This window comes from Ischnura elegans, chromosome 7 (assembly GCF_921293095.1).
Source record: "Ischnura elegans chromosome 7, ioIscEleg1.1, whole genome shotgun sequence".
In the NCBI taxonomy this organism is placed as follows: Eukaryota; Metazoa; Arthropoda; class Insecta; order Odonata; family Coenagrionidae; genus Ischnura; species Ischnura elegans.
This window is the reverse complement of record NC_060252.1, coordinates 83,950,234-83,977,508: the sequence shown is the minus strand read 5'-3', so window position 1 is coordinate 83,977,508 and position 27,275 is coordinate 83,950,234. Positions and strand designations below refer to the sequence as shown.

At 39.2% G+C, this 27,275-nt stretch overlaps 1 protein-coding gene across 1 annotated transcript; it reads left to right on the top strand.

Annotated features, from left to right (window-relative positions):
* The first annotated feature begins 596 nt into the window (after positions 1–596).
* LOC124162145 (toll-like receptor 2) lies at positions 597–26,310 on the top strand. The gene is made up of 7 exons (XM_046538568.1): positions 597–2,073; positions 10,621–10,973; positions 13,931–14,469; positions 14,978–15,279; positions 19,328–19,570; positions 22,520–22,709; positions 24,538–26,310. The coding sequence occupies exons 1-7, from the start codon at positions 1,514–1,516 to the stop codon at positions 24,946–24,948; spliced, it is 2,598 nt and encodes an 865-aa protein (XP_046394524.1). The 5' UTR covers positions 597–1,513; the 3' UTR covers positions 24,949–26,310.
* Positions 26,311–27,275: the final 965 nt, after the last annotated feature.

Sequence of the window (27,275 nt, the reverse complement as noted above, 5' to 3'; positions counted from 1 at the left end):
ATAACTTACACTCGTCGTTTTCCATAACATCAGGTGGATGGTATTTGTAGTATGGTGCATCGGTGTCCAGGATTCTATTTTTTCTTGCCAGTTCTTGGTGCATGATTTTGGCTACATTGTCATGTCTACTGGTGTATTCATTTGCAGCTAGAGCCGTGCAACTTCCCATAATATGCTCTATTGTCTCGGATTGGTTCTTACATCTTCGGCATTGATCGCTGGTTACGTTTTCTTTTAATATGAACTTTCTGTAGTTCTTCGTCAATATTATGCGATCTTGAATGGCCCTCATAAATCCTATTGTTTTTGTTGTTATTGTTATTATTATCATCATTATATTATTATTGCTGCTGATTCGAGGCGCGGATTGACAAGTACGAAATAATATCGAAGTATCTCTTCCACTAATTCATCGGAAAATCTTCCCACAATAATCCAAAATCGGAGTTAGTAAACTTGTATGAAGAGGAAGAAAGAGTTCCGGTGACATTGCGGCCAATAGGATCATCCACTGATGTCACTCATCGGAGGAAGGAAGCGGATTCCGGGGGGGAAGGCTGGTCGGCTGCGTAGCGGTCAGTCGCTGAGATAGCGTCCGCCGGTCGTCACGAACTGCGGCTAAACCAGCAGCGCTGAGATCCACGCTCCCTGTTGCTGTCGTCGCATGATTTCAAGCTTGTGCGCGACCCTTCGTTTGCTCCCGGTGCCGTTCCAGCGGTTGCAGGACACGGTTGCCAATCCCCAGTCCTCACTTTCCACTTTTGGCATTGCTTTTCATTTCCTCGTAGGCCCTGCATCCGCCAGCCTTCATTATTTGGCTTACATACTGCAACCATGGTTTTCTTCTGGTCCTTTCACCGTTGATATGTCCCCCTTCGGATCGCCAATAGGATATCCTCGTTTCTCATTTTATGCCTTATAAGTTGGACTCTACTACTGCCGACCGATTGCAGTGGGCTTCTTTTCTCCTAAATTTTATGTGGTATTTCGTAAGTTCAGTTAATATTTTATCTGTCCGATTAGTTTTTGCCAAATGCCTCCAACACCGTAATAGATTTGCATAATCTTTTCCTGTTGCCTCAGAGTCCTTGACCTTAATTAATAAAGTTGCATCTACTGCTACTCTCCACACTTAAGCTTGGAGAAACCTTATCCAAATTTCAGCGCTGTTAACTTTATATTTTCATATTTTACACTTTTGATGGGAATCCCATTTTTCCTTCGCGATCCTGCTTCAAACGCCTACCTGATATGTTTCATCTCGAGTAATCTAACTCCCTAGCTAAGTGAACTCGTTCGCTTTTTCAATATTTTTCTTTCCCAATTTTCCCTTCTATAGAATATTCTTTATCACACGCCATTGATTTCGTTTTTCATAGCTTCCCTCAGTCCATTTTTTAATGCCAATTAAAAAATAGTGATGGTCTTCCATCTCAATAGCAAAGTCATTGGCGGCGGCCGAGTCAATAGTTTCTCACTATAAGTCTCCCCATCTGTAAGGGTATCCGTGACGATGTACAGGTCTAGTACTCAATGCTTCGCCCTAGTGTATTTCTTCACCTCGCTTTTGGTCTCCTCATTGTCTCTCGAGACGTCCGAAAATGCGCAGAACTCCACGACGGACTGGAAGTGTCAAGCAATGCTGAACAACTTTACTTACTCGAAGGTCAGCGGCAATGAGTGTAACCTGTTTTACGATAGAGGCGATCCGTACGCGGTCTGCAAGATCTACCTCAGGATTGAGGCACCCTTGGACGGAAACGAACCAGACGACTCGGAGAACAAACTAGACTTCGGAGTCTGCATGGACTACCGTATCGATTTCATCTTGCATCGTGGGACGAGCGCGACGGACGGGGATGATAACGAATTGAGGTGTGTTCTGGCCAAATCCGTGTCGTTCCGAAGAGTTGACGGCAAGGACGGTCGCCATCGCGCGAGCATCGTACTGGCCAGCACGATATTCAGCGTGATTTTCAACGCGGAGAACATCAACGAAGGTGCGGACTTAGTGGAGCCAGCGATCACTGGAATCGCTGTCATTCCGAGGAAGTGCCCACTAGGTCCTAAAAAGTAAGTCCGCTTAAGATTTAAAAGAGGTTTTCCTCGTATCTCAATATTGGTATGCTCAGTCTCACTACTCTTCTGAAAATCAGGGTATTGTTATTATAGTATTCTACCGAATAAGGCAGGTTTCCATGGAGTACTTAAATCAGTGTTGCTTCTGAGCAGAAGAAACGTCCTTTACAATTATGTGCACTGTACATTATCAACTGCACTTACGCTAGATATGAACTAATGGTCATTTTATGCTATAAAATGGAATGGTATATATATATCAATCTACCCCAGCACCGTTTTCCTCGTCCTTTTTCTCTTATATGTTCCAATGCCTTTCTTTCCTTGCCTGTGAATTTATTTGTGTTTGCGGCGTCGTGTGAATGAATGAAGTTTATCGGCCATATTGGCTTATTCCACCTGGGCTCAATGTTCCTGTCTCTTTCAGCTATCGTGTGAGTGTGTATCTTTCCTTCCATTCTTATTTAACTGTCCATTTCTTCTGTTGGTGAGTGGTGAGCTGCCCCAGGGCCATCTATTGGTTACTCTTGTGGGCCAAAGCAAAGGGAGATTTCTGTGTATAGACCTTAGAGTATATAGTTCAATAAAGTATTAATAACTCTATGGTATAGATCCCCGCCGAAATAATGGTAAATCTAACCACTTCCCCCTTCAATTCACTATAAGGACAACTCCCCTTCATTCTACCTAAAGAAAATCCTATAACTATTCTACCGAATAAGGTAGGTTTCCATGGAGTACTTAAGAATAAGTACTTCAGCGGCCTCCAATTCCTTTATGTACATCCCTATTCAATTCACAATAAGGCCGGCTCCCTTTCATTCTATCTAAAAAATTCTAATCTCTTCCTTCCCCTCTCTCGTTTACCTAGCATTCCACCCTCTAACACCGTTTTCAACATCCCCACCCCGCTAAGTACTCCATCCATACCTTCTGTCTCCTCCGTATCTCATCCAGAAGCTGCGTCTCTTCATCCACCATGTACAGCACTTCGTCGTTCCTCCTCCTCTCCGTCCACTTCACCTTCTCCATTCTTCTCCACACCTACATCTCGAACGCCTCCAGTCTTCGGAAAACCGGGTCTGAGAAAATCAGGGAACTCCATTGGGTTTGTAAAATCTTGAAATGTCATGGAAATGGCGAAAAAATCGGGAAAATACATATGCTGTAAAATTCAATGATTCCTAATCTAACAAGGCATTGGTCTACATTCAGTTCCCAGCATGCATTTCAATTCGTGCATCGTAGCTGTAATAATGCATTTTAATGTCATGATAGAACGCACCTTCATTGCAAGTTGATATTTTACTGGGAGGGTTTTATTTTTTCTCCCGTAAATTTGAATATTCGGTAAAATGCGCTTTTTAAGTTAGTCAGAAAAATTGTGTTGTTATTCTGGAATATCTGAGTGTCCTCCCTCTGTACTGCAGCCCTCTGATTCTACCTTTCCCAAACAAATTCCTACAGTTCTCTGATGTTCTTCTTCCTTGTGTACTTTTTCATCCGTTCCAAACTTATCTCCTAACATTCCTCGGGTGTCTTTTCGTTCTAATATTTCCTCTATCTAATATTCCTCACATAATTGGAACGTCTTATGGCATGGCTTATACTCCGGGTCCTTCTTTAGCATATTGTGCTCCACAATTGCAATTCTTCTCTTATTCATAGGTACATCTCATTTCTCACCATACCTTTCCATTTGATCTTTAGCACCAGCACTAGAGGTGAGGGGTGGATCTATGGTGGGGGGAAAAATTGGAGAATTTTTGAAGGAGGCCTTAGGAAGGGAGGATCCTCCCCCATTGGGTCGAGGCACACACTACATAAAATCGAAATTTTTTGAGGTTGCCAATTTGTACAAAAGTATTTAGTTATATTTTCTGATATATTTATCTACTTAAACGAATTGAAATACAAATTAGTTCTAAACTTAGGGCCCATTTTACACGCTTTTGTACGTTACAATCCAGGAGCAGATACAGAGATAGGCTATGGGGGCTACAACACCCCCTTGGCTCACTTTACTCTAGATCAGGGGTCTCCATTTACTAGGCCAAAGGGCCACATTCCAAGTTCCGAATCGCCTCGCGGGCCGGATAGAAAATTTGTCGATGACTGAAGTATTCTATCCCAACGTCTACTGAAGTATCCGGTGTCGTATTTCTTATTTACGAACAGTTGAAGGCGACTTTAAAGTGTAGTAGAACCAAGGGGATTGCATAGAGGAGACTCAATTCCATCCCATTGAAGGCTGATTTCTGTTGCCACTTCGGTCGCATTTTAATCGGCTTTCAAAAATGCCCACAGCGCGGTGATGGGTGCATTGCGATCCACTTTTATCTAATATTTTGCATTACAGTGTTTTTAATTGCTAGGAATAGCTTTGATAAGTAATGAATATGGTAGATCACATATTCATGTGTATAAATTTCGGTTAAAACCGCTAATTATACCTTATTTTCCCGTGAAACTCCGATCAATTTGTTCGGCAGCGATGCGAGTGGCGACTTTTGAAAACCCATTTAAATGCGCGGTGGTTGGCAACACATTTAGATACCGACTTGAGTATCCTCTTTTGTAAAATTCTTGAGTACAGCGCTGCAATGCTCCTAGCGGCGTTTCACAGAGTTAAACGAGCGAGAATTGCGCGCTACTTGAAACGAGTGCGCGGGCCGGATGAAAGCCCTCCGCGGGCCGGATCCAGCCCACGGGCCGTATTTTGGAGACCCCTTCTCTATATAGAATGGTTTATTTAATTCGGACCTCTGCTGGGAGACAACCCTCCCCCTTTCATCCCCCCCTTACCCCTATCCTGGATCCGCCACTGCCAGGGTTCATATTCCAGAACTTGACTCAATCCTCGGCCCTCACTCCACCTCGGTGGTTCATTCCGCAAACTCAAGTTGAGTTTGAATTAGAGTGTGTGTTTTAGAGACTTACTTCAACTCAACTCACTTAAGGTAGATTAACCCAGTGACGGATTTAGGGGGGGTCACAGGGGTCATGACCTCCCCAAAATTTTATCAACAAATTTTTATTTTTATTAGTTTGATAGTTTTTGTATCATTGTAAAGGAGTAAAATGGGGTAAATTAAAGGGTTTATACAAATGAATGGCTACAAGTCCCACACGTTAGACAAGTTTGAGTTGTATTTATCGTAGACCATAGCAGTCCTCTCTCCCTGGAGGGATGCCATGCTCCCCAGACCCAGGTCATGACCTCCCCCCCCCAAATTTGAGACTTAATCCGCCCCTGAAATAACCTCGAAAATTTACAAAATAATGCATTTACGTAGACTATTTTCATTCATTCTCTCCTACTAATCAAAAAATATTATTATTTGAGTTCAATATCAAGCGTAGAACTATTTTTACGAGAAATATTTCATTCTAAAAACGTGAGGCGATGGCGCGGGAATCTTGGAGCTGGGACTCGAATGAGGTCTCGTAATACCAACGCGGCAATCGAGTCAGCATTAAAACTTGAGTAATGTTCTGGAATTAGGCCCTAGGTCTCGAAATATTCATCCATTTTCTTTCTATATGAAATAGTAAAATTTGATCGAGAGGTTTAAATTGAATAGATTAGGTGAGGAAGTACGTTTTTGTTCTTTTTAAGGCCATGTAAGGAGCGCGATCCAAGTTATATTTTCTCTCCTTTTCTTTATTTTCTCATCCTTCAAGTACACTATCTCTTTTCGTAATCATATAATAATGAGATAAATCATATATAAACACTCCCCCTGGGGATCTTTCCTTTTCCCCATTAAACCTTGTAACCCCTCCACTGCTTACAGTGTATCTGTCTTAATTTCCTTCCTTTCTATGAACTCATCTCCTATTTTTTTATTTTTCTTGAGGTACTTTCTTACTTCCTGGGATCTGGTATCGGTAATAATTTCTCACGAAGATATTTGGAAGTATTCTTTGTTAATTTAACGTGATTCATTATATAGGTGCACAAAAAATCTGTTTTATTTATTTTCTGAGGGTATTTATATATGGCGGTGTCATCAAATTTTTCAGGGTCCCAGCTAATCTCCCGATAAGCTTTCATCTTCCTCCTCCTCATCACTTACCGAATATTCTTCCCTTTATTACGATTATCAGCTTATCCCTTTCCGTAAGTACTCGCTCCATACCTACCCTCAATCTTTATTTGTCTTCTCCAACAGTTTTACTCCACGCTGCAACCATGTCTGGCAATTTCTCGTTGTTTTTCTTAATCTTCCGTCGCACTTTGTCCATTCTTCTCTTTATCCACTAATGAAACGCCTCAAGCCTATTCTAATGAAATGTATAAAGTGGCATAGTGGGTAAAGTATATTCAGCGTTCGGGGTAAAAATCAAGATTATTCCTTCAGTATACATGAAAACATACCTAACGTCGCAATCTACATTTCTTCAACAAAAAATGAACACTAACATTTCGGGATTCATATCATATGTAGCTATTATTATAAACTAGAGCTTTGAGATTATCAGTCAAGCTATATCGTCACTAGCAACACAATCAAATAGATATATTTGTTTTGACGTGCAAAAAATAAACGCACACCGAAGCCTAACACATAGACTAGCAAACATGTAAATCAATTTGGTTTGCATGTTTACTAGTAAGTAAAGTAGAGAGTAAACCCAATACATACAAACTGCGGCTTCAATTGCGAATGGAGAATTTTAGTAATTGGCGCCTTTTCTTCTAACAATATCATAAAAATGTAACGCATGATTTTTTATTTTGCTGGCCATTAAGGATACAATTTGAATACTTTATCGGAATTAATACGCGATGAAGAAGAAACAATCAAATAGATTTTCTTTTTTTACGGTGATACCCGTAAGCGGTGATAAAATATTCAGTCAATATATATTCCACGAGAGCCGACGTTGAGATGGGAGTGATGGAGTGAGGCGTACCGTTTATAGACGATGCAAAAATATCTGTGATTATTTTAAATTTTTAGCAATATATTAGTCATGGTAGTTAAGCTACATATATAATTTCACCTTTTTACGTCCCATAATTATATACATATTTTTCAATTTGTTGTATATGAAAACATACTTTGCTCTTTTTCACATAAATATTTATTTAAAAATGTGTCAACATGTTTCATTGCACTGCAACATGACTATGGACTATTAATTTGTTCTATCGCATTTCAACATGTCATAATGTTTTCAGAGCTATGAATTTTTGTCACACTAATGTTGCTTATACGATTTTTAAAATTTTAATGAATTCATAATTTTAGATCCCCGAGATAAAAAACATGGATTTCCAAATGGGTAATCAAATAAACTAAGTATAAATAAATTAATAAAGTAAGTAATTCAATAATTTTAATGACGAAAATCTTAAAGGTTTGAATAATTAAGAAAAAGATGTTTAAAAACGGATTATGTCTCTATTATTGTTTTTCATTATTGTCCTATACGGAAATCTAAAACAATATCGGATACGATTGTCTGTGAAAACTGAGTTGCATTAACCTCTGATTTTTAAAGTTCAGAATGATCGTATCCTTGCAAAAAATACAGTGTCGAGGACTTTGTTAATTGAATTGGATTAATAACCCAGCCTCAGTTGAATTATTAAGTAATTTCTATTGAAATTTAAAAACGGTTTTATTTCTTGGCATTTTCATAACAAATGTAAACAAAGTTAGATTGAATTGTTCGGGAAGCCTTCATCAGGTGCCCTGAGACTTAGACCTTCCTTGAATTCACTGTGCCAACCCCATGTTTATCTAGCCTACCACTTGCAGAACATGAGCACTAGATTTAATATATGAATAGTCATTCATTCAATCTTTGTCCTGTACGAAATTTAATAATAAATAATGTAATTATGATATTGTTTTCTTCCCTTAACGAATAAATATAATATCATTTTCAATGAAGAAAGTATAACAGCCCATGAGGTACTAAGAATTTAGTCAAGTTACTTCAGAATCATAATTTGTAGAAAGGAAAACACATCAAACAAAATTTTCACAGTATGTCCTTATAAATTAATTTTAAGAGAAATTAAGTTCGTCAAGAAATTTGTCGCTTTGGTGGCTTGGATAACGACCTAAATAGTACCAATTATGTGGTTAAAATAAAGCAAACTCAATTCATAGACTAATTACAAGGTTTCGATTTTATCAATAGTAAATTACCAATTTTGAATCAAATTTGATATTTTTTGTAACAGGATAACTTTTTGATTGTATTTTACAGCATGCTGTGCACTTTGGGTACCGTGTGCAAATAAAAACTTTTTATACATTATTGAACTCGGTTTCGGTACTTAAGGGGATAGAAACCTCGACGAAAAGCATGCATTGCATATCTTCTAATAATTCATGTCATATACACCGCTCGAATGAAAATAATTAAGTGCTTCAAATCAGTACTCAATTCAATGATTAGTAGATTAATTACGGTGACCTTACGCCTTCGCCTACCCTCACGTCAAGTCAGTTACGTTCATATTACAAATGTAAGCCATGTTATATGTCCGAGAGGCCTTCATCAAGTGCCCTGGCCCTTAGATCTTTCTTAAGCCGGTGTCCCAAGGTCAGACAAATTTGGAAGCTTGTGGAAGTGAAGGATTCTGTCTTTTTTACCGGTAGAAATTGTTTGAACAGGCCACTTGAACATTAAAGAGGTGAAAAAAAGAAAACAAAAGGAATGTTGAACTTGGCCTTGGCTTGAAATGGGGTATGAAAGCGTTGGAATAATCGTGCTAAACATGTTAGAGGAGTTGATCGTCGATGTTCCCGTATATTATCAATAATAATTGACGATTAGTGAGGATACTTTCATGTCCCTTATCAGCAAGGTTGAGGGCAGAATAAAACGCCAGGATACAAACGTGAGGCAGTTTATTCCCGCGAGGAAAATGTTATTAATAAATGATGGACATTTCAGTTGAGAAGATGTTTTGAATAGTGCTGTAAACGAGCATTGATATCATATTTTTTCTCTCCTAATCTGGCAGTTGCTAAAATAAGGTCCTTATCCTATAATCATAGTGATCGAAACGGGCAGCAGTAGTACGATTTTGTGCTTTCCCGGCGAATAGACTTACAATTAGTGAAGAGCCCTCGGGATCGCCACCGGGTCAGGAACTCCATAACTGCCGGCGCGACGTTTCGATGTCCGATTCGGTCATCGTCCCAGGGGCGGATAAAGAGGGAGTGCAGGAGGCGCGCGCCCTCCCCTTGCGGCGCCACCCGCATAGTCTAACATTGCAGAACCGCAATTGTAACCATTTTATATCATAAGATGGTATTGCCTTATATATACGTATAATCAGTTTAAATAAAACTTTTTTAAACTTTGCATGTGACTTGATAATTTTTCTTCTTCTTCCTTCCAGGATTAGGCTACTAAGCCTGTTCCGGCTCCACATCACCATCTTTTCCTTGGTCTTCCTATACTTCTCTTGCCAAATGGGTGATATTCCATTGCTTACTTTGGAATTCTTTCATTTGGCATTCGAAGTAAATGCTCTTTCCATCTATGTTTGTAGTCTTTTAATTTGTCAGTGACTGCTTGGACACCCAGTTCATCTCTTATTTGAGTGTTTCTTATTTTATCCAATCTTGTGCAGCCTTTTACAGATCTTAAAAATTTCATTTCCGATGATTCTATCTGCCTTAATTCCTTCTTTTTTGGTACCCAACATTCTGACCCGTAGAGTACAGTAGGGACTGCCATCACTTTGTAAAATTTTATTTGTGTTTCTTTTCTTGTTTTGTTCTTTAGAGTTCTTCTGATAGTGCCACATATTCTCTGGAAAGTGTTAACCTTATTTATAATATCTTTTTCCTCGTCATATGTTATGTCGCATCCTAAGTACTCGATAATTTTTCATTACGATAAAAGTAAAGGTAGCTTAAGATATATTTTGCGCCCCCCTTGAGTTATTTCTGTATCCGCTACTGCATCGTCCTCAGGGCTGTGAGTGTCGAGTGAGAATGTTAACTTGCTTATATACAGTCGCTCTGGTGGTCAGGTGACTGCTGATTGGCTGTCGTCAGCGGCATGCTCCGATTGGCTGGCGTGATGGTTTTGCCTAGCCTTTTGGATAGTCTTGAGCACAGGTTTCCAAGTGCTTCTCAATGCATATCCGGAATCTCTGTAGACGGTATTCATGGCCAGTGTAATTTCAGTTAAGTTTGAATAATACAGTTAAGTTTGACGACACGAAGATGCTCTGCCGATCCTATGGCTTTTGGGATCAACTCATCAAAGAGTCTATCAAGACGGCCGATATTTTACCGCCCGTCCAAAATCGGTGTGTGTGCAAGGGGCCTTACGTGGCGCTCCTCGTCCCTCTATCGGCGAGCCCATAAATCGTCTTTTGGTTATTCGCACAGGGGCGCCACACAGAACAAGACACATTTACTTTTGCGAATGTCCATCCAAATATCCATCCAACCTTAGTCCTGAACGAACTGTAATGATAAATAGAGTAATTTCCTATTGTTTTCTCTCATTAAGAAAGACTGTCATAACAATTTAACAATTTCTTTCCATTCACAGGGGTCACCCACCGTGTCCAATCAAGTTCCGTGAGAGCCCTCGGCTGAAACTTCCCGGGACATCAGAGGAAGTGTTCACTGGGTCAGTTGACTTCAACATCAATGCCTTTGGTTACTCGCATTTGTCTGGAATTTACGGCTACACGGGTGTCGAAGATTTGTCGTACCTCCGTACGTTCAAAGACAAGACCAAGGTGGGGAAGAACCTGTTGAAAGAGCTTCCGGGGGAGAACATCACGTCCCTCCTGCTCTCCAAGAACAAGTGGAAAACGCTGAGCGACACCGACCTCCCGAGATTCCCTAAGCTTCAATACCTTGATCTCTCGAGGAATGCATTCGATGTTTTCGACTCAGGTAATGTTCCGCGCGGGAGTGGGGATTTTTTTTCTCGCAGTTCATTGCTGATTAGGGAACGCTCAAGTATTACGTAAGCATCCCTTACTTCATCACTCCTACGAAATGCAATAATGGAAATCGGCATTGTAGATTGGGAACCTGAAGATGAGGCTTATTTTTAAGTCATGTCACTTCTGAATGACAAAGAATTTTGCATGGGGTTCCTAATTACTCAATTCAAAAAGAAATGGACTGTGTCTAACATTTTGATCAAAAATAGTAAATATATTCATTTATCGTGAATTAAGTTATAATATCATTGAAATGAGACATTGCAACATTTCCACTGGATTTTATTTTAACATGACGCGTTTCATTGTCAAAAACAACATTATCAAGTGCAACATATGTCTTAAGAGTTCTTCCTTATATAAGTCTTGGTTGCTTAAGGGAAGGGGGTAATACGGAGGATGGGGTGTCGAGAAGTGGGGATATTGAAGGTGGTGGGAGAAAGCACTTTTTTTTGGGTCTCGGAATGGTGAGGAAGAGGAGCAGGGTGGGGAGAAGAGAATTCCTTAGTAGGTACTCCCCATGGTGGTATGGTATTTGGAGGAGGCGACCGACAGCTAAAGTCATTTGCGCCATGAGGGAAGGGTGTGGAAGGAAGGGTGGAGAGAAACCCGGCGTCGGCATTAGCCTGCTCTTAACGAAAGGCGCCAAGGGGACCACGGCTTAACGTCCCATCCGACGGACGGAGTGCTACTCTTGAAATGTCCTCAACACAATATTCAAGCAGAAATCGGGCAGTCTGAAAAGTCTCTGCCGGGATTTGAACCCGAGCCCACGCGGTAGGAATCCAACCCTCTAGCTACCACACCAACCCGATCTCCCCCCTCCCTTTAAGGACGAACACATCTACATCTACATAATACCCCGCAATCCACCCAAAAGGCATGTGGCAGGGGTGCTAGGACAGCAGCCGTTTACATATAAAAGAATGAAGTGCTAGATAACGAAGTTGGGACAAGCATTTATTAAAGTCCTTTATGGTTCGGGGGAAAAACGAATTTGTTCCATCCGTTCCATCCAAAATCCATCCGTTCGGCAAAACATCTCTCTTAATTTATCGCTTCTGTCGGACCTGGAAATATAGTGTGGCTCTAATATTATGTTCTGTGTCGCTCTTAAGGATATCCATTCTCAATTTTTCAAGCAATCTAAGCCTAGCGCGAAGCCTCCGAGTCTCCAGCGGCTCTGAGCCTAATTCTCTTAACATCTGGGTAACGCTGTCCGCCCGCCCGTCGGTACGCCCGCCACAGTTTTTGACGAAACGCGTAGCCTTCCTTTGTATTTTATTCAGTTCGCGGATTAAGACTTTCTGCACCGGATCCCATACGCTCGCTGCATATTCAAGGTGCGGTCGGACGAGTGCGAAATAGCACCTTTCTTTTACTTTCTCATCCGAAAATCTTCCCACAATATGCGTGACGAACCCTGATTTCTTCAGGGCTATGCCGCGAATATTTCTTATATGTGTTCCCCACGAGAGGTTCGAGGTTATCGTAACTCCCAGGTACTTCACTTCGTCTGTTGCCTTTATGTTAATACCATCCACAGAATAACATGGGTAGTCATCATTCAACATAATTAGAAGCTGATCGAGGCCATTCGGGAAATCATATGAAAGAGGTCGTATTTAGTGTTCTTTCGCAGGAGCACATTATTAGGGCATTACCATTGACTTGGGCACCCTTGAAAAAACCATGTATCGACACCTTTGTTGGTATGCTATTCTTTTTGCTACCCTTACGATCTTGACTGTGACCTTACTGGGTCAACAGTTAAAATTTTCGTAAAAAAAGTATTATTTTCGGTTTTCTCGCGTCCGAAAACCTGAGAATTGACATCTTGGTCAATGAAATTCAGACTTTTTTCTATCTCGATTTTTTAAACATTGAATAAGGCAAATTCGAATTTTTGGTTTGGACCCACATTGTGAGGTCAAAATTTTAAAATTTTGTTTACACTCAACAAAAACTAGGGCTTTTCACCATAAGCATACCAATTTTCATGAATGATGCCCGATGCGAAGTTACTAAAATTAGAGGTCAAAAATGACATACGACCTGTGAGATAGTCTTATAGATACCAATCGGGTAATTCCTCTTCATCGTTTTTCATGCGGGGCGCTGACTTCCTTCAACAAAATTAGAAGGTGATCATCTTTGGCACGAAATGACAGCTTCGAGAACCACGCAGTAAAACGACGGAGTGAATCATTTTTGATACTCCATGCGTTCGAGAGAAAGAATTGTGCCCTTCAGAAATAACCGACAATGAGTGTAGTGTATCAGTGACGCAGCGAGAGGTGGGTTTTGGGGGATAAACCCCCCCGAGCTCAGAGAAATTTTTAAGTTTAATTCATTTTACTTAATTGGATTGATATTACTAATAGAAATGTGTAAGGATTAATAAAATATCCCTCAGAAAGCCGTAAAAATCACCATTTTGAACCATTTATCTTAAAATTCCGCTTTTTATTAATCTCTCACCTACCGCTTATCGTGGTGGGTATTCCATACCCCTACACAAACCGGTATTTGTTATACCCCCCCGACCCCCGCCTTAATTCCTAGCTGCGCCCCTGTAGTGCATCAATTATTATGCAAAATGCAGCGAATAGGTAGCAAAATAGCGTACAATTAAGGTAAAAAAATTGTAATTAATAACTCTACAAGTGGAATTTGAAGCCTATTTCCCGGGTAAGTTGGCTGGATTTGGTTCGACTGGAGAATAACTCTAGTAAAAGGTACGGCTGTGTTGTCACACTATATAATCCCACGTGTTCATACATTTTCTGAAGATGGACCCTAAGACACGTACAAAAATCTGCTAAATAAAATTAAATAGCATGATTATTTGAGAATAATTTGCATACCTATTTTTCAGCTACATGTGTTTTGGTTTCTTCACAGAGGTGCTGAATGCTACGAAGTTGTTGAAAGAACTTCATTTCGCCGAATCCAGTTTGATACAAATACCATCATTCATTTCGGAGCAGAGGGATCTGGAACTCTTGAACTTGGGTGGAAACAAGCTGGTATACAATCACAATGCCACTGAAGAACATCTCTCACACTTCACGAAAAATTTAACCAACATCAAAAAACTCAACATTTCCGGCTATCATTTAGAGTACTTTTCGAACTTGACCGTGCCAAATTTGCCCGAACTTAAGGATCTGGATATATCAAAATGTGAGATTATAAACATGGAGGAGGATTCATTCCGATATCAACCTGCGCTGGAGAGAATTGATATATCGACGAACAAGCTGATCTCGCTCCCAAAACAAATATTTGCGAGTCTCAAATTCCTCCGCTATGTAGACCTATCAAATAACAAGTTCAGTGAAGGACCGGGCCTGCAGTTTTATTGTCATGAAAATTGGCCCACGGATGGAATGCAAGCTTTATACTTCTCTTCAAATCCACTCGGGTCCACCAAAGACTTGGTAATTTATTTTTACTTTTCCTTAAATTTTTATGGATAACTAATGCATCCCTTGACCTCTGAGAATTTCATTTGGAAAGCCATATATTTACCCTAACTCTTATGGTAAATACTTTTCTAGACATACGAAAAATTTTGCCTGGTGATAGGATACAGGCTTTTCGTTTTAGCTTTTGGAAAATGCATTTGAAATCCACACTTTCATGCACCTTCTAATGGTATTATTTATCATTTTGAAAAACTGATGTGATGTTTGTCTTACCATCGCAATCATGAAAAATATAAAATTAAGGTAAGTCATGGTCCAAATTGTTGAGTCAACGAGCAAATGAATGCTGTGACTGAAATCGATTAATGTTACTTCCATGAAATTTTCATTAAGGTCGGCTGAAATAGCCGGAATAAATTTATCATTTAAAAATGTTACAAATGAATTGTCCACATTGTCTGAGGTCCCTAATTTTAGAATGCCATGGTTCATCTATTTTTTTAAATTTCACCTCGTTTAGATCGCTCCCAAAACTCAGATACGATTCATCGACCTTCACGATTGCTTCCTGAGAGATGTCAAGGGAGTGAGTTTCCAGTACGTTGAGAAAGTTGACCTATCATCCAATTACATACCGGCCATTTCCTACGAAGAAAGAAAGATACTCTCCCAAGTCAAGACGGTGAATCTCACGGAGAACCAGTTCAACTGTGACTCGTGTGATCTACGCGAGTTCCAACAGTGGCTGAACAGCACCGGCCGGAACATCACAGAGGGTGTCCAATCCCTTATGTGTGCCGCTCCACCACCCTTGAGGAGAGAGTGAGTGTCTAACTCCATTCATTACGATTTAAGGAGGTTGGGACAAGAAACGGGGTACCTACATGGAATTTCTCCTTTTTACTACCATGAATTCTCCTATTTACTACCATGAACCGGGATAATTTTGCCAATTTTCAATCGTATTTTCTCATATACATATAGGAAAAAAAGCCGTTACTGTGGCCGGTTGATGCCATTTCCAAAAAACATACGATGATACCCATGTCTCGAATCCACGACCTTAGCTTGATGCTTTGTTTGATTTGACATGACATTTTTGTTATTTTACGAATTTTGTGAAATATCTTCATTAATTTTGATTATGGAGTTAGGTTTAAGTTTGCAGAGGAGGTCTTGATCTTGACTAAAGGTCACCTAAGGTCACTCAAGATCAAATTATAGACTTCGACGAATTTTCCTAAATAACTTCAATAACCATGATCGAAGCCTTGGGCATAGCTTAAAAGCAAAGGTGTCAATCCTTGACCTTAGCTCAAGGTCACCCAAGAGAAAATGCGCTGTATGTCCCACTGCAGTGAGTACTGATTTCTTTTTTCCTTTTTCAACTACTTTCTTATAAGTTAAGGTATAGTATGCCTTTTAAGCCGTTCTAACCCAGAGCTGCTTCTGGCAGAAATCAAATTTCAAGATTTCCCGTTTGGAAAACTCGAAAATTTTGCACTCATTGACAGTCATCATTATCTTGACAGATTTCGTCATTGACCTTCATACCACAAATAATACGTAGTTTTGATATTTCCTAAATAAAGCAAAAAAAATATTTATTTTTGATGCTGCTTTTAAGAAGTATTGGATTATACTGGGCTAAAACCATCACAAACCATTAGCCTGATCTCTACTTTCAAAATGTATGAAAAAATGGCAATTTGAGTAAAAGTTTATACTTTTTACAAATTAAAAATGTAGTTGGGCAAGATTCCCTGAAACTGGGGCAACTTTACCAACAGAAATATAACCCGCAGAAATCTCGATAAAACAATAGAAAAAAATAATTTTGATCTTTGTAAACTCTCTCTATTATGATAAAAGGTATGTAGAGATACTCGAAAGATTGGAAGTGGAATGTTTTAAATTCACTAACATCATTATTAAAAGAAAACTTTGAGAATTTCGTCAGATGCCACGGGTTTCATTATAAGGAGGGTCAATTAAATCGCTTCTGTGGTGAAAACATCAGCGCATCTCTTGGTTAGTTTGGGAACTTGATAGGGTGCCAACAAAGTAATTTTTAAGTCTTAACAAAGTTGTCCCTATTTACGGTACGCCCTTTTTCTTAACTTGCTCGGATCGGCTTGAAATATTGCTCACTTGCTCAGTGGCGGATTTATGGGGGGCTATTCGTAATCTGTATATGGCCCATACTGTGCAAGTGAGGGTAGCGGACGGAGAATCTGGGTGGGCAAGCATTGGCCGTGGTGTGAGGCAAGGCTGTCCTCTATCGCCGCTGCTCTTTAACGTGTATGCTGAAGAGAGGGTAAGGGAAGCGTGGGACGAGTTAGAAGCTGGAATAAAAGTGAGAGGAATGATGTTCAAATCAGTGAGATTCGCGGATGATCAGGCGTTGATTAGCCAGTCAGCGAGGGGGCTTCAGGCTCTAGTGGATGCGTTATACGAGCGTTGCGAGGAGTATGGGATGAGGATTAATCACAAGAAAACTAAGGTAATGCGGTTTTGTAAAGCATCACGAGCGAGGAATGTGAGACTCAAGATAAAGGTGGGTGGTGATAAACTTGAGCAGGTTGAGCAATTCAACTATTTAGGCAGTACGTTAGAGGAAAACGGATACAGTAGTAAGGACATCAGAAAGAGAACTGCATTAGCGAAGGAGGCGTTCATGAACAGGAAGGAGCTTATGAGAGGATCGTTATGTAAGAGTTTAATGAAAAGGTTAGTGAAGAGTTTAATTTGGAGTGTAGCTCTCTACGGTGCGGAAACGTGGACACTGAGGAAAGAAGACGAGAGACGATTGGAGGCATTCGAGATGTGGGTATGGAGAAGAATGGAGAGGGTGAAATGGACGGAGAGGAAAAGGAAGGACGAAGTGCTGGATATGGTTGGCGAGGAGAGGCAGCTTTTAGATGAGATACGGAGGAGACAGAAGGTATGGATGGAGTTAGTGCTTAGCGGGGAGGGGATGTTGAAAAAGGTGTCAGAGGGTAGAATGTTAGGGAAACGAGGGAGGGGAAGGAAAAGAATAGGATTTTTAGATAGATTGAAAGAGAGTAGGCCCTACAGTGAATTAAAGAAGGCAGTGCTGGAAGGAAAGGGAGGCTCACAGATCACTTCTTTAGTACTCCATGGAAACCTACCTTAATCGGGAGAATACTATAATAATAATAAAAGGGGTTTTAGCCTCCCTAATTGGGTCGAATCATACACTATGTAAAATCGAAATTTTTGGGGGTTACCTCTTCGTATTTAGTTATATTTTTATGTAAATTTACCTATTATAATGACTTAAAATACAAATTAGTTTTAAACTTAGGGTCTACATGTATTTTACAGTATTTGGTACTAAGAAAATGACCTAGTACAAGTGCTTAGAATTTTTTGATGAAAGAATAAGCATAAAACCACCGCTTCAAACTCTTGTGAATTCTAAATGCCTAAAATCTCCAAAACCCCCTTTTAACTGGGGAGGAATTCCCTAGACCTCCGGTTTGCCCGCCCCTAACCCCCTCGATCCAAACTTAGATACTCCCTATCATAGGGGGTTACTCCTAGGTTCACCTCCTAGCCCCCCTTGTCTCTATCCTGGATCCGCCTCTGCACTTGCTGTCTTCAGTACAATATTCAATGATCAGGTCTTTTGAAATTTTGTTCCATTGTGCTCTAATTAATTAATGTTATTTCCATATGGAAATATAGTATTAAAATTTCTCAATCGATGGCGTTTTCGCGGGCGACAGATTTTTAAACATTTCATTGACGGAATTTTTCAAACGCGCGCACATGACAACCAGATGAAGACGAAGAATTTTAGAAAATTCTTCCGTGGACATTTTTTTGCAGTAATTTCTTTTAAAACTTTGGTTTATCCATTACATGATTCACCACTGGAAAGAAGAAAATAAAAAGTAATTGAAAAATAGTATAATATACACTAAAAAGTAAAAAAATAAACTTTTCGTCACTCGGGAGAATAAATCGTGAGTACTGATTAGATTTAAGTTCGTATGACACTTCCCAATTTATTGGCCGATCCATTGAATATTGGATTCTGGTCCGACTGACACACACCAATTTCTAGTCCAATATCCTTTTCGCACTGATGGACACAAATTCTTTCCCAATTTTGAATCGTAGCCTACGCTGCATATAACGTAAGCTACGTTGGAATTCAGAACAGGTTCTATTTTCTCGTGGCCAATCTCGGCTTTGTTGACTCCTAGCGGCCAAAACAAGAAGCTCTTGGCAAAACATTCGGTTTGGCTGTAAATCATTGGTTTTGTTCCGTGAATTCGCTTGAAATGTCTAATATGTGGACAAAAGAAGTTGTTTCACTCTTGATTGAAGCGTACAAATCACATGAAGTCTTATACAGAGTAAAATCATCGAAATACAATTGCGCTCTCTAGGGGGACATCTGAACACTATTATGGTCGATATTGATACGTGTCATGCGGTACGAAACGCCCAATATGTTTAAGAATATAGCGCGCTGATTCATTGGCCACTAAATTGGAAAGTGTCATACGGGCTTTACACATAAATGATGCGAGCCAATCCTTAATCACATATCAGGATATTCTTCTTTCTAATAATCCTGATCAGCACCCACGCTTTATTCTCCGAGCGATGAAAAGTTTATCAGTTTGCTTTTGCTGCATTTTATACTGTTTTTGGAAAAACGTGCTTTTAATTTTTATATTGGTTTTTAAGTGGTATTTCCAAGATTCGTTGTACACATTTCGTCAATTAATTCCCCCTTTTTCAGAATCTAACCAACTCTTCCTTCCGAAATTAAGCGTAATTGTTTTGCACGTCCTAAGCTTTCGTACTCTTAATGTTAAATCACTCTTTGCAGCAAAGTAAAAGTGATTGAAGCCAGGTACAACGAAGATCTGTGCCGAGGACCTAACTTGCCAGTGGTGTTGGGGTCTACATTCTCCGGTATAGCACTCATTGCTGCCCTACTGGCTGGAGTGTTGTACATCTACAGATTTGAAACATCCTACGTTCTGCATTTGATAAGGGTCCGCAGGAGAGCTGTCAAAGGAGAGGGAAAACCACACAGTGAATGCATATACGACGCTTTCGTTTCGTACAGGTGATTATATCTACTGCCTTTATTTCTTTCTTTCTTTGAGCAACTGCCATTTTAATAATGTCCTAAGGGAAACTATGGGGTTCGGGTTGGTGTGGTGGCTAGAGTGTGGGCTTCCCACCTCGTGGACTCCAATCCCGAGAGGGGCAGAGAATTTACAGAAACTGCCCGATCCCATCTGGAAATTCGTGTGGGGGACATTCCAAGCGCAACACTCCGTCCGTCGGATGGGACGTTAAGCCGTGGTCCCCTTGACGTCTTTCGTTATAAGAGCAGGCCAATGCCGACGCCGGGTTTCTTTCCACCCTTCCTTCCATACCCTTCGATCATGGCGCAAATGACCTAAGCTGTCGGTCGCCTCCTCCAAATTCCATACCATACCAGGAAAACAATTGTCCAAAAAATTGCTGCCGTTCTTTATCTGGTAAAAATGTTTTGGGTACCAGAGATCCCGGCGGTCATATTGCCAGTTTCAGGCAGTTTTTCGCAAATATCTTTCTTATTTTATGATGAACTCATACTTTCCCTTTCATACTTAGATTCGTCACAAAATTTTGCCTCTCATGAGTGCCGTCTAAACTACGTCTAGTCACAAACAGCTTTGCTAGCTCTAAAAAATTTATTTCTAAATCAGACCCATATTGTCCGTAATTTTACCGTCAAATATCTCAAAAACGGCTCATGGAAATCCATTTTTCTTTGTATGATTGAAAAAGCGTCTTCCAAAGAATATGTGACCCAAGTTTCATCGTCAAATTCTAATTACTTTTACCTAGGCGTTCCACAGTGGGCGGAAATCGAAAACAGCTGGCCAAAACCCAATTTTTTACCATTTTGTATTGACCCAAAAGTTGCATAGTACTGTTCTAGAATGCCTAGCAACCCAAATACGTTAACTCGTTTTTATTTATTTAGGTTCGTTATAAGTATATTAACCTTCAAAAAGTGACCTTCCAAACCTTCATTTTTGTGAAATACATCAACGTTTGTTGTCTTGGTGTACGGGAAAAATAAAAACTTTGTTCTTTTGGCTAATATATAGGGTTAATATATATCTATTATTTACTATTAAGCTATGATTCTTGGAAAATATCACTTTCCGAATGACCATTATACATTAATTAAAAATTAACTGTTTTTCGTTTAAATTTTAACTAAATCAGAGATAAAATTACTTATCTCCGCGGAAATAGTTAGATTGATGTTTATTCTATGCAACGGAACAATAAAATCCTCCGTAAACTTGCAACTTTCCGATTTTTCGGGATACTGTAAATTGATGTCGGGCGGTTCTCGCGCCCAGGGACCCGCAATACACAGGGTAGACACTCGGGAACTTAGCGTGATATGCGTAGCAGTTCGTTTGAGAGACTGGATTTTCCCTAAATCTTGAGTGCATTGCACTCAGCGGTTTGTGCGCTTCCCAGGCCCTTTGTCCTCGGCGGCTACCCATTCACGTACCCAGATTTGTACTTTTACCTTGAACGTGTTCAATCTTTTCCATTCTACAAATCGGGTTTCCTATAATATGTCATCTAATGGCTCGCTCATTTCCAGCCGAGTGCTCAACACCAGTCTTCCTTAAGTATTACTTGTCGAAGTATTTGCCGAAGGACAGTCATAATTTTGTTGCTCAGTTATGGATAAAACTAAAGTGACTTGCCAAGATTTACATATTAAGTATAGTCTTGGCAAATATAGGGCAAATTTAGGGCAAATATAGGGGTCCATGAAACAGAAGAAATCATTCATGTTAGAGTTTCTACCAAAAAAAACTTTTTGTAAGGAGACGATAAATTAAGAACTTCGCTTGCGGCCTTTATTCAAAAAATTTTTTTCATCAAGGTTTCGAAATTGGGATGAGTTCTCCAGAGTGAATAGCAGATTTCTGAATTTGAATAAAGTTTGGTTAAAAAATTCATTAACACTTCCTGCCGCTGTATTAAAACATCTCCCAAATATCTTGGAGTGGTGAAAATTATTAATCGAGAATTCTAATAGATTGTAATGATAAATCCTTTTCTAGGAATTTCGGAAGACCTAATTACCAGCTTCTCAGTAATTTTGAGAATTTTATCGGCTTGACTTTGAGTAAATGATGCTGTTTTCTCTGATCACTGTCTTAAAACAGCTAAACTTTTTCTTTAGTATCACATGCCACCAACTATTCACAAATTTTTAAAACATGGAGTGGGAATAGTGAAACATGCCATTATTTATTTTGGGAAGATGGATAGCAAGCCCGGCACAAATATATAAGAAGATATCGTGAAAAACATACCAGAAAAGTGTCTAGGATTGCCGCAAACCAAGACCTTTTCCACAGGTTTCTGCTTGATCAGATCCTTTTATTTCTCGTTCTGCGGTGGTTCACCGTTAAGTAAAAATTACCTGAGGCCATGAAAAATCTTCTAGTGACAGAACAAAATATTTTGGAATATGAGGACTCTTCCGTCTTCCTCTGACTCAGAATAGGAGTTTAGCCTTTGTTTTTGAACAATTAGCAATAAGAATATTTTTTATGGAATTTTTTACATTATTACGCTTCATTGACCAAAATTTCAACACCCAAGAGCAATTTTTAATCATTATTTACCCTTTGCACAGCTATTCTAAAGCTTTAAAGTTGCTTTTAATAGAAGAAACTAAATTTCCCTTGATATTCCCGTATCAAAAATGTCTAAGTGCCCCTTACAACTATGCTCCCCGCAGAACTTTTCCCGTCCTTTACAAAATATTGTGGACCACATCATCCTGAATAAGTTTCATTGCATCTTTGAAATACATAATATGCAAAAAATTTCTCAATTTTAGTTAGCTTTTTTCGATTTCCGCCCACTGTGCGCGCTCTACCTGCCTTAATATTGGCCCGCGTCTACAAAATATGATCATTGTTGTACATATATTGCATCGAACACCGTTCAACCTATTTTATTAACTCTGCATTTACAGCGGACGGGACAGGAGTTGGGTGCTCAGAGTACTTCAGCCAGAGCTGGAAGAGAGTGATCAGAAGTATCAGCTCTGTTTGCACGACCGGAACTTCACCTTGGGTGGAATCATCACGCAAAATATTGTCGACTCAATAGATAAGAGCAGAAAGACAATCTTGATTCTCTCAGAAAACTTTGTGGACAGCCAGGTATGTAAATTCAATAGCTAAAGGTTACAACCATATTTCGGGTGAATTCGTTTCGGGCCAGAGGTTCCTAAACTTTTTTCCTCCCGTACCCCTCTATATGTACGAGGATGAGTCAATAAATTAGTCGCAAACGTGTGTGCCTTATACCGTACAAAATTAAACGCACATCTTTTGCCAACATATCCATCAAGCGTAGTTAGCTCCCAGTGATTTTCATCTGTTTGGGCCCCTAAAAACTCATTTGGTTGGCCGTCATTTTGATCCAAATGATGCCGTAATTTAAGATATTACACTTTGGCCGCGACCATGGGCGTACCCAGCGAGAGGCAGCTGCACCCCCCCCCCCCCCCCTAGAAGCAAAAATCGCTTAAGTCTGGAAGGAAAATCATACTGGATTGAATCGAAAGTTTTCAAAAATTTTTCTTTAATATTAGTTTAAGACATGTAACTAAAATGTTTTTCAAGCAAATAATTTTAATAACTAATAATGCGCTGATATAATTCTCTTAAAATGTTGGTTTCATTCACCGAAGGACCTCTTTGCTGCTGGCTTTCAAGGACTTGCAAAGGGATGAGATAAGTTCCTGAATGTAAAGGGTGAATATGTGGAAAAGTGAAATAAATATCAGAAAGTTACTTTGATTAATTTTGCCACCATTCAGTTTTGTGACTTATTTATTGACTCACCCACGTATATTACTAATATTGTACCCCCAAAAATGTAACGTGCACATTTTATTACATAATGTCACGACGGGTAGGCGACAATTTTAGCTATAAACAATTGTATAAATAGAAACTTTGTTGTAAAGACCCTATGTAATATGCATACATATTTCCTGAGATACATAGTTACTGACGTCCGAAATTACAGATTATTTTCGGCGCATCCCCGACAGGTTCGTCGCTGTCCCCTAAGCAGTACGCGAACCACCCGTACGGAACCGCTGTCGTAGACAAACTCACTCATCTCTAGAGATGGATCGCAAGGGATCAATCCATTCAAATGGTTGAATCATTCCGTGAATCAAAAAACTCGTAAATCTTTGATCAATTTAGTCGGTCGGGATGTATGTGAACATTCCTATTTCATCAAAACGATCATCTACTCGAAAGTCTTCCGGTATTACCGAAGCAATGTTAAGCTCCATTAAACCTTTCTCTGTCTTCATATTACATAGGTAAAAAAACAAAGCAATAGATAACAAACATCCGTAATAGTATTTCATGGCTAATCATATTTTCACTAGTATAGAGCCAAAGATTTACTTGCTCTTGCAGTTTTTATGCTCTTGTATGGCGTTTTCTGAGGGAAATTAATGAAGACTTACGGTCCTACCTACACAGGTTGGAGAAAAATTCACAAAAAGTCACAAAATTTTAACCTTGGATAGCTGATGCTAGTAGAAACTAAAATACTAACCTTGCTTAGGTCGAAAGCGCACCATTTTTAAACTACATAAACTTACAGCCAAGCGCTCCGATTGGCCGCGAATTTGCTCTGTTGCCGGATGTCTTGAATAAATCGCGATCTCCGCCAGGAAAACAATATAAAGTCGTGAGTTGTCCAGAGAATTCGGCAACAGAGAAAACTAGCGGCCAATCGGGGCGCTTGGCTCAAAGTTTCTGTATTTTAAAACTGTTTCGTTTTGGACCTTAACAATTAGTAATTTTGGTTCATACTGGCAGCAGGCATCCAGGGTAGAAATTTCGATTTTTCGACACGATTTTTCTCCACCATGTATAAAGCATCTTTTAAAAGGATTTTTTGTGTGTTCAGGAAAAACATATGAAACAATAACTTGAAACTTAAACATCCCTTTTCTAGTGGTGCCGCTGGGAAATGGAGATGGCCAACCACAAATTATTCAACGACAGCCGCTCATTTCTGGTTTTGATAGAACTTGAGAGGTTGGACAGGAAGAATCTACCTCGTCACTTGCGTTTCTTGATGGACACTCGCACATATTTGGAATGGCCTACGGAGACTCAAGCCTTGCGGACTAGCAAAGACATCGAAGGCCTGGACTTCGGCCAGCACGACGCCAAAGGGACAGGCGTAGCCGCGGAGCCAGCGCTTCAAGTGTTCTGGAAGAGACTCCGCGAGGCCCTCGGCGACAGCCTTCACGTGAGAGAACAGAAGGCCCGCAAGGAAGCCGAAATCGCGGTTCGGCAAAGCAGGCTACGTGATGCGGACGCCACTTTCACAACTCACGAAACATTTCAAACGGAACTGTAAAACATGACCAGTGGTAGTGCATGGCGAAAAACTTCTTTTTTCCCATCAAAAGCTCTACAGCGTCGAATGAAAACATTTTTTTCACATTTTTATTCCCTAATTGCTTTTCAATTTCACTCAAAAGAATTCTTGTTCATTCGATTCCCGAAAAATAATACCCAATAATACCAATGTAAATAATAACTTTTCTAGAGACCTGGTTAAACGGTAAATTAAGCTGTACAAGTTAATGAGTGAATTCATGAATGATTTTTGTGAACTGGAACGGAATGTAAGAGTGAATGAACCGAATTAGAACAGGTGCTATTTCCTGTTCATGATTTCGCACAAGTTGGGTGGTTATAAGGAGCATTTTCGTGTCAATCCATGCGTTGATACATTAAGACATTAACTTGTGCAAGTTAATGCACCGTTTAACCAGGGCTTAAGTGATGGTTATTGAAATAAAATATTGAATAACATAATTCAACATTACTACAGTGAATATAGAATTAGGAAAATGATATATGTAAAATTTTGTGCAAACAGTCAACACATAGGGTTCTTTAAACGATTGTCGTAATGACTCTTTATATTTACGACCTAATCAAGAAACTGAAGGAATGACACCATTTTATATGTAAACGGTATTTCTTGCATTATAATAAATGCCATCTGATAATATTTACAGCAACATTTATGAAAATTAGCATTACAGTGAAAATATTTGCTGGGATTCTACGTCAAACACCATGGTATTGCCTCAAACCAATCTCTTTCACTAGCAGACATTCAACGCCTAATTTCTTTTGAAATACTGTTTAAAAATGAAGAAATATAGTAGTTATTAGCCACCAAGGCCATGTTTAATGTAAAATAGGCCAAAAAGAGAACTAAATAAATAGATATACCATGACAAGCAGCATCTATCAGTCTGATGAGAGAAAAGATTTTTCATAGGTTTTCAAAATTTAAAACGACTCATTTTTTTTAGGTGCACATATGTACCATTAGCGAATCTCGACACAACCTGGTTTCTGAATACTTTCAAAAGGTACCTCGACTAATCATTATTCAAGGTAATTCAGGAGTGGGAGAAGAAATAAGATGGGGAAATTAGCCTTAGGTAATATGGAATTATAGTTCTGGACTGAGGACGGATACCATGGAGTCGAAAAGTTTACAGATGATGAGGCGGTGTTGGGGGGAGAGATTGGATTGGATTTTTTGAGAAATTTTGACATTAAAAACAAACCAGTGGTGTTACTACACTTCTTAACAAGTTACTTTACCCATGTCATCAGGAAGCACCTCATAATGTAATGACACATGTTATCCACCACCTGCGGTTTCAAAACCAATAAAAGTGAATTACCTACTTTTGAATATGTACTCCTTTGATGTGTTTTCTATTCCTTCAGTACCCTCTAACTACATTATATCAATATGACATAGTTAGAGGGTACCTACGGAATATGACATACTTAGAGGGTTTTTTTGGTTTGATTGATTGACAGACGTTTTATTTCTCGAGGCTTAAAGACTAATTGAAAGTTTAACAGTATGGCTATAAACATTAATTATGATTAATCATAGTGTGATAGGCTTTGTTTATGTTAATGTTTATTCTAAGTCAATAATATTACAAACTGATCAACAATCGCTGCTCTCAACAATCAAATCAAATATCCTCTTGGAATACATAGATGCAAAGCAGTCATTCATTTTTTTGGCCGTGTTCCAGCAATTTTAAAAATCTGGAAAAATTGGGATCATACTTCAATGTAGGGGTAACAACATGTTTTATTTTTTTCAGCGTGTCTATCATTTCCAAATTAAATTTACTTTTGAAAATTTCAAACTTATGTAAAATTTTAGTTTTTGGTAAAAAAATTGTGAAAAACATCAAGATAGTAGAATGTTATCTATAAGTAACAATAGTATGTACATTTTGAAACCAAGAAAATGATTTTACAAAACTAAAAACTGGAGATATGGTTAAAAACACGAAAAATAGTGTTTCAATTTTTTTTGGGGTTAATTTCCATTGTTGAGGCCTAAAACTTTGGGGAAACACATGATTTTTGATGCACTTCAAGGGTATATTTTTTATTTTTCAAAATATCTGGGGGCAGTTTTCACCATCTTAACCTTGTAGACCCTTTCACTGTTTACCCATTAATTTGACTTAAAAGTTTCGATACATCCATGTTGATTACTCACTCGAAGTATGTCGACGGCACAGATTTTTTTTACCCTAACCTTCTAAAAAAGGCTAAAAAACCTGTTAAATCCATAAGTAAACCAAAGAAACGTAACATAAGCAGACAAAAATATTAAAAATAAAA